This window comes from Centruroides vittatus, unplaced genomic scaffold (assembly GCF_030686945.1).
Source record: "Centruroides vittatus isolate TY-2023 unplaced genomic scaffold, ASM3068694v2 contig_1033, whole genome shotgun sequence".
Classification (NCBI taxonomy): domain Eukaryota; kingdom Metazoa; phylum Arthropoda; class Arachnida; order Scorpiones; family Buthidae; genus Centruroides; species Centruroides vittatus.
This window is the reverse complement of record NW_027120671.1, coordinates 293,541-301,762: the sequence shown is the minus strand read 5'-3', so window position 1 is coordinate 301,762 and position 8,222 is coordinate 293,541. Positions and strand designations below refer to the sequence as shown.

General features: G+C 33.9%; 1 protein-coding gene across 1 annotated transcript; it reads left to right on the top strand.

The window, feature by feature from the left end:
- Positions 1-5,522: 5,522 nt before the first annotated feature.
- CysRS (cysteine--tRNA ligase, cytoplasmic) lies at positions 5,523-7,946 on the top strand. The gene has a single exon (XM_067262435.1). It carries the CDS (start codon positions 5,578-5,580, stop codon positions 7,786-7,788), a length of 2,211 nt encoding a protein of 736 aa, XP_067118536.1. The 5' UTR covers positions 5,523-5,577; the 3' UTR covers positions 7,789-7,946.
- Positions 7,947-8,222: the final 276 nt, after the last annotated feature.

Genomic DNA, 8,222 nt, shown 5'->3' with positions numbered 1-8,222 from the left:
GCTGCCATCCACGTTTATCACATTGAAAATGAGTGATTTTATGTTATAATTAAAAATGTATATTGATTAAAGTATTGAATATTTATTAATACATTTTATGTAGTGTTTAATATTAAAAAATGTCGATTGTCTTATAGCATTGTAATTATTATTTATGATTATAAGTTCTAATTTTTGCCCGTTCGATAGGATCGGCTAATATGTAGAGGGAGAGTTTCCCCGCGTTCTTTATGCAGCGAGTGTAGCGAAATGACGTCACGAGCAGTGTTGGCCAATTAGAAACCAGTTTCAGTGTGTTCGTTGTAAAGCGCTTCTCGAGGGCTGCATAAAGAAACGCGGGGTTTGTTTGTTTGTTTAAGTTATGGCAAATTATGGCAACGCAACACTTGGGCGATATGGCCGGATGGCCGAGCGATTAAGATTTATGCAGCCTACCTCTCTGGGGATCCGGACGGGTCGATGTCGGTCCCCGTCCCTCACCACCCGGCCGCCCTATTGTGGGCCTGGCCGAACCCATAATGGGCTTGCTAACTGAGGCCCTCTTAGTGCCCACAAGACGGAAATAATTTATAAAATTGCTTAAGAAAAATAAAGTTCAATCATCAAGTACTAAAATGGTGTTAATCATACAGATCACGGATTCGGCTAAACTGTAATGAGATTAGTTGAATGATGAAAGATGGAACGGAGCATATCAAAAATAAATAATCCATAAAAAAATATCTAAAGATCTAATTCTGATTCAAATTCGAATCTTAAAGTGGCAAAAAAAATCTTGCCGTTTAAAGTTATCCGATCGAATGGCTAAATTGCCGAGGTGGTAATGGCGTCAGCCATCGCTCTGAGAGATTCAAGTTCGACTGTAGAGCCGGAATCTCGGGAATTTTTCTGTGAATGGTTCGTGTCGAATAAATCGAGCTCTATTCCTTAAGTCCACCAGTATCCAAGTAGATAATTGTTGCCGACCGGATGGCCAAACGGTTAAGGAAGGTATCAGCCATCAGCTACCGCTCCGGGAAACACGGAAACGAATCCGAACGGATCGAAAAATCTCAGAAATTTTTCGGAGATGGTATTTTCCGAATATGTCGGACCCTGTCCGTGACCACGTGGCCCGCCTATTATAGACTGGCTGAACCCACGATGGGTTTGATAAAAAGGCCCTGTAATGTCTACAGAGAGGAAAGAGTTTAGAAAAACAAAACCAAATAGATAAAATCCCTTAACTACAAAAAGCGGGATCCACCAGTGCCCGAGTGGATAAAACCGCTGAACCAGCTGGTCGTGGATCTGCTCTTCGCCAACGGGCTGTCCGGGTAGAGTTTTCCGGAGTTTTTTTCATGTTAGTAACACCCAGTGGTGATATTCGAAATATTTAACAAGGGGTTCGCTAGCAGAAAATTTTTCCCTGACAATCACCGACAAACGAAATGGAAGTTTTAGCTAGAAATAAATACAATACCTTTTCTTGCGATATATCTAACAATCAGTGGCGTATTTGGAACGTAACGAGCCCTGGGTGAAGACCAGGTGACAATGGTATTTTAATGCTGTCAACCTTTTTTTTTTTTTTTTTTTTTTTTCTTTTAGACAGAGACATTCTTTGCCGCGGAATGGCACTCCTCGTTATAGACAGATGTTATCATCTCTCGAGATACATTATCCTTTTTCTTTCGCTGTCCATAGCCCGACACGTGTTGCACAGCCATCTTGTATTATCTCACGCGCGTGGCATTCTGGGATCTTTCTTATGACTGGATCTACTTTCAAGAACTCTCTTGAATCGATCGCGATTAAACCTCGTTTCGGTCGAGATTGAAACGGTTGAGAGAGATCGCACCAAGACATAGTCCCCGACCTTGCTCACAATCTAGATTGAAATACTCGGTGCATACGGGGTATAAGGCCCTAGTTTACTAGTATTACAGAGTATAATACGTATATTTTAATATATTTTTTAAAAAAAACAAACCAACTGAAAAATGTTCCGTGTGTTTAACAAGGTTCGGGAAACTGAAAATTTTAACGAGTTCGGGCGAACCCGTTCGGAAAACTTTAACAACGGGTTCGGGCGAACCCGTTCGGAAAACTGAAAATTTTAACAACGGGTTCGGCCAAACCTGTGCGAACCCGCTGAATATCACCACTGGTAACACCTAAATAGGGGGCTAGTTTTCCATAGAAAGTCCTCCAGGGATGGTCATCTCGTCATGTATTGCGTAGCCATATACAAATAAAATAAAACAAAAACTACCGGTATAAAAAGCGATTGATTTTAATCATAATATATTAATAATTTATTCCACATCCATTTATAAGTATAGATTACCTATCCACACTACAAACTTAGCTCGTCATTAGATCTATCTTTTATATGAACTTGAATATGAGATATCTAAAACAGATTGTATTCGGAGAAGGAGATAGTATAACATTAATGAATTCCTATTGTGGAAAAATCCAAGCTACTACTCAACAGAAGAGAAATTCCCTATATAAAACAAAGTCCGAATTCCTGGATTTCCAAGTTTTCCTTTCGGATCGACCATCCTTGGGCCAAAAGCAAGCCTGCGAAGTATTCTTCTATCCAAGAACTCAAGAACTCTAACGTTGACAAGCATACATCCTACATTTGAAATGCTTGAAGATTCATGAGTGTGTCTGAAGCAAAGGAGATGCGTCTGGACAGGAAGATGTGGGGAAAGTTACTGAATGGATAGTTTGTGCGATTGTAGGCTCCTTTCGCCTGCTGCTCGCCATTTTTGGATTATGAGCATAAAGATATGTATGTATGTATGTTACGTTTTATTAAGAAGTAACAAAATTCTATTTTGTTATATTTTTGTTAATTAATCTTTAAGTTTATTTTAAGTAACTATTAAAGTAATTAAATCATTCACATATTGTTAACTTCATTACACAAATTAAAAATCGTCTAAAGCCTTGATTCCACTGGTAAATTTCCAGTAGTAACGGCAAACGATGGCGGCGAACGTTCATCGTCAAAAATATAGAATCTTACTCCATTGAAAGTGATAGCGCTTGAGATTATGAAAAGGAACCGATTAAAAACGTCTATTTATAACAAATATAGAATGGATACGTATAACAAAAAATATAAAATATACCAATTTATAATTTTTTTTTCTTAAATAATGAGGTTGACGGCCGAATGAGCATGGCGATCCGGGATCGAATCCCGAAGAGCATCCCCAGAAGGGTGGTCCGTCATGGCTATGTCCCGTCCCGTCCGTCACCACCCGGTCGCAAGCAATGGATAGATTCAAATGGCTTTCTTAATGCCACCGGGAAAAAAGAACCAAAAATGAAAATATACGACGTAAACAAGCTTATATACTTTAATTACAGAATTCATAAAAGTGTGTCCAGAAATAGAAACTCAACATGGCTTTTTGCTAATATGAAAATTTCCAAAATTTAGTCTTTTACGTAAATGGTTTTTAGGTAAAATATAAAAGATATGTTTAATTAATTTTACTTATGTATTTTCATGATTAAGAAAGGTGGGGTTTTACATTTGTGACTGGATCGTTCCTTGTCTAACCTCTTTTAGCCCCTGGATATAAATATACATCAGAAGAAAACACGATGAAAAAACCAATTCTTATTTATATCCTGAAGCATCAAAAGTTTTAAAGTTTCGAATTTAATTTCCTTGTTAGCTTTTCTCATCTTTACGTGCAAATAACTTTGTGTGTGTGTGTACGACATTTATATATTTAAATAATAAAATATGTAAACATAACATTTTACATTGTTAAATCAATAAATGTAAAATAGGTTTTTATAAATAAATATGCTTGTATTACATTATTACGGTATTTTTGTTGTCATAAAAATTTTATATTAAGTAAAAAATCTTATCAATTCTAGGTAATATTAGATCAATAGAAACGATCTTGATTTTCCGTGCAGAAATTCTCAATTTCTAATATCTGTTGCAATAAAATTCGATGGAAAAAGCAATTTTATTTTTATCAATAAGCGTATTATCATAGATTAAAGTTTAAAAGCCATAAATTTTTATGATTTTCCCTTATTTTGAAATTAGAAAAATAAATTTTTGATTAATTAATAAAACTTAATTGCCATTTTTTAACTTGATTATTCTATTTTTCTTCTTTTCTTTTTTCTTTCATTTTTTACGCTTTCTACTTTGTAGTCTCTAAGAGAGCAGTTTTTTACAAATTGTCCTCATTATGGGTTTGACCAGACTTCAGTTAGGGAGATCGGTCGGTGAGGTACCGGTACGTGGCTTATTATTATATCTAGAATAGAATTGTATTGATAGAATAAACTGATACAAGGGAGATCTGTCAAGGAGGAGTGATTCCTGGAATGACTTTCTATGGAAAACACGTGTTAGACACATGAAGAAAGATTGAAAACTCCGCGCAGCCAACCATTCCCAGCATATCCGAGACAGACAATGAAAAATTCCTGGGGTTCTTTTCAGATTCACTCTCTGGTTCTCTAGAGAGACAGATTGATCCAATTATTGGTAATAGACACAACTGATATGCTTATCTCGAAAGTAAAAAGCTTAACGACCGTACTGAATCCTCGTGTTTGATAATAGAAATATATGTTTTTTCATATCACATAATATTCTGTTACATTTTGTCACTTGACGATTAACTTTTCAGGTCTGTTTATTAAAATAGGTGTAATGATCGAAATTACAGATTATGAAAAAAAAGATTTGACTCTGCTACAGTTTACGTCGATCAAGTTATGAAATATGTAAATGCTTATATTTCTATTATAATTAAATATACAATGTACGTATTTAAATTGGACGTTCAGTATTTTTTGTCTCGTGAGCACTAAGAGGGTCTTTTCGCATGCCCACCGTGGGTTTCGGCCAGGCCCACAATGGTGCAGCCCGGTGTTGAAGAATGGACCCGACATATCTGGAATAGACAACTCATAAAAAATTTCTGGGATTGCTCGCCCGGATTAAATCCCGAGTCATCCAGTATGTTTTGTTGAGGCCTTAACGCCATGGCCATCCAGCGGTTAGATTCGAATGGTAGTGATTGATTATATTCACGAGCCGAGATATTATTCTCTATTATTCATCCATGCTGGAGATCGATTCTGGAAGGAGCTTGTGTTGTAGTGTACATAAACTGAGATGGCATTATAATTTTTAATGAGCGAATCTCGAGTCAGTAAATTTAATTTACTATCCTGTTAATGGCAAGGCGGCAAAGCTCTGATGGATCCAGATTCGGGTCCAAGTCGGATTTGGGAAATTTTTAATGTGAATAATACAGCTGAAACATCATTTCTACCTTTTATCATACTGCTTGTTCTAATATGGATCAATAGCGAAATTATGCCCGTCTAACAAGATTTTCACATTAAGTTTTAATTACAAAATAAATATTAATTTTATATTAATTCGTCTAAAATTTTATTAAACATTAATTCATGTTTAGAATAATAAATATAGATTATTATTATAACCGGCGTTATTTTGGCTATATTTTTTTGCTACTTTCTAGAGTCAGTCGGCTTGGCTGATGCAACCGGTAAACGTGGTTGTAGAAGATGGAAACTGAAAAGTCTAAAAGAACGTTATCGCCCTGGTTAGCTCCTCAAGGTACAGAATTACCTAAATTAAAATTATATAATAGTTTCACTAGGCAGAAAGAGATATTTATTCCACAAAACGGGAAAAAAGTATTATGGTACAGTTGTGGTCCGACTGTTTACGATGCTTCTCATATGGGTCATGCCAGGTCTTATATTTCCTTTGATATTTTAAGAAGAATATTGTCTGATTACTTTAATTATGATGTGTTTTACGTCATGAACATAACTGATATCGATGACAAGATCATTCAACGTGCTAGACAGCAGTATCTCTTTAATCAATACGCTAATAAAGAATGTAGTATTTCTGAAGTATTGAAGGATGTTAAAGATGCTTTAACTGCTTACATCGAAAAATCAAAATCGACTAATGATCCAGATAAGAAGAAGCTTCAAGAGCAAACAATTTCTAAAACTTTAGATGCGATTAAAAATGCTGAAAATGATATGAATGATTTAGCTAAGAAAAGCTTATTAGATAATGTCAAAGATGTTCTTTCTAACTGGTTAGATGCATTACATGGTGCTGAAGTTACTGATAATTCGATATTTAGATCTCTCCCTAGGTTTTGGGAAGAAGAATTCTACAAAGATATGCATGCGTTAAATGTACTTCCTGCCGATGTTGTTACTAGAGTCAGCGAATACATTCCTGAAATTATAGCGTATATAGAGAAGATTATAAATAACAGTATGGCTTATGAATCGCACGGTTCTGTTTACTTTGATACTATGACCTTCGATCGGTGTCGTAATCATTATTATGCCAAACTTGTACCCGAAGCTTTTGGAGACACTAATGCTTTAAATGAAGGAGAAGGAGATCTTAGTGTTTCTGAAGATAGAGTTAAACAGAAGAAAAGTCCAAATGATTTTGCACTGTGGAAAGCATCCAAACCTGGTGAACCGTCGTGGGATTCTCCTTGGGGTAAAGGAAGACCTGGATGGCATATCGAATGCTCTGTTATGGCTAGTTCGTTATTAGGTGAATCTATCGATATTCACACGGGTGGTGTTGATCTCAAATTTCCACATCATGATAATGAGATTGCTCAAGCCGAAGCTTATTATGACAACAATCATTGGGTTCGATATTTTTTACATTCTGGACATTTAACAATATCTGGTTGCAAGATGTCAAAGTCGTTAAAAAATTTTATTACAATAAAGGAAGCTTTGCAAAAACATTCCTCAAGCCAATTAAGATTGGCATTTTTACTTCATTCTTGGAAAGATAGTTTGGATTATAGTGAAAATACAATGGAAATTGCTATTCAGTATGAAAAGTTTATGAAAGAATTTTTTCTAACTGTTAAAAGCATTACTCGAACAATAACGGATTCTGATATACAAAATTTTCAGAAATGGAATGAAGAAGAAGCAAATCTAAATAATAAATTTTTTGAAACTAAAATGTATGTGCACGAATCTCTCTGTGATAATATTGATACAAGAAGGGCACTCGACTATATCCGTGATTTAATTACAGCAAGTAATATCTATATTAGAGAAAAAATGCTGAATAAACAAGCTGTAAATGGATTAATACTAAAGAACATAGCAAATTATATAACAGAAATATGTAAAATATTTGGTGTAATATCAGAAGAAAAGGCAATTGGATTTCCTCAAAAAGAATTAGAAAATACCAATAATGAAAAATTATTATTTCCGTTCTTAAATGCCTTAGCTGATTTTAGAGATAAAGTAAGATTATCTAGTAGGCAACATAAAGCAAATGATTTATTGAAGTTATGTGATGAACTTAGAGATGATATACTACCAGAATTAGGTGTTAGGTTAGAAGATCAGGAAGGACAACCACCTATTTTAAAATTGGTAGATCGGGAAACTTTGCTTAAAGAGAGAGAAATGAAGTTAAAAATTGAAGAAGAAAAACGCAAAGAAAAGGAATTAGCAAAGCAAGCAATGCTAGAAATTCAAGCTGCTAAAGATGCTCAGAAAAAGATTCCTCCTTGGGAGATGTTTAAAAATGAAACAGATAAGTATTCTGAATTTGATGAAAAAGGTTTTCCTACACATGATATTGAAGGAAAACCACTTAGTAAAGGACAAGTAAAAAAATTATTAAAATTGTATACATTACAAGAAAAAAAATACAATGATTATCTAAAGACTTTAAATGCTGATGGTGATAAACCTTAATTAAACTATTGTTTAGAAAATTTTTATGTTTAAAAGTATATTCCTCTATAAAAAATTATATTATTTATAAATCATAATTGATTATAAATAGTTAATTTACATCAGTCTTTTCATTAAGAATCTCAGGTGAATTATTAATATAATTTGACTTTAAAGATTAAAGGGCATTTTTATATTTTATATAATTATAAAATTTTTTAACAAAAAAATTATTATTCAAAAATTATCCAAAATCATAAATAATTGGATTCTAAATATTGTAATTTGTGTTATTTATGTTAATTTTTGTTTAAATATAATTAAAATCTGCACTTAAATAGACTGCACATTAAAGTAAAATGGAAATGTCTATTTTTAAAAGAAGTTTGATTAATTTGTCATGTGCTATGCATAAAATTTAAAAAATTGTAAACAAAGTCTAATTTATTGTGTCA

Coding starts and splice junctions, on each gene's coding strand:
- CysRS (XM_067262435.1), top strand. CDS start 5,578: ATGGAAACTGAAAAGTCTAAAAGAACGTTATCGCCCTGGTTAGCTCCT.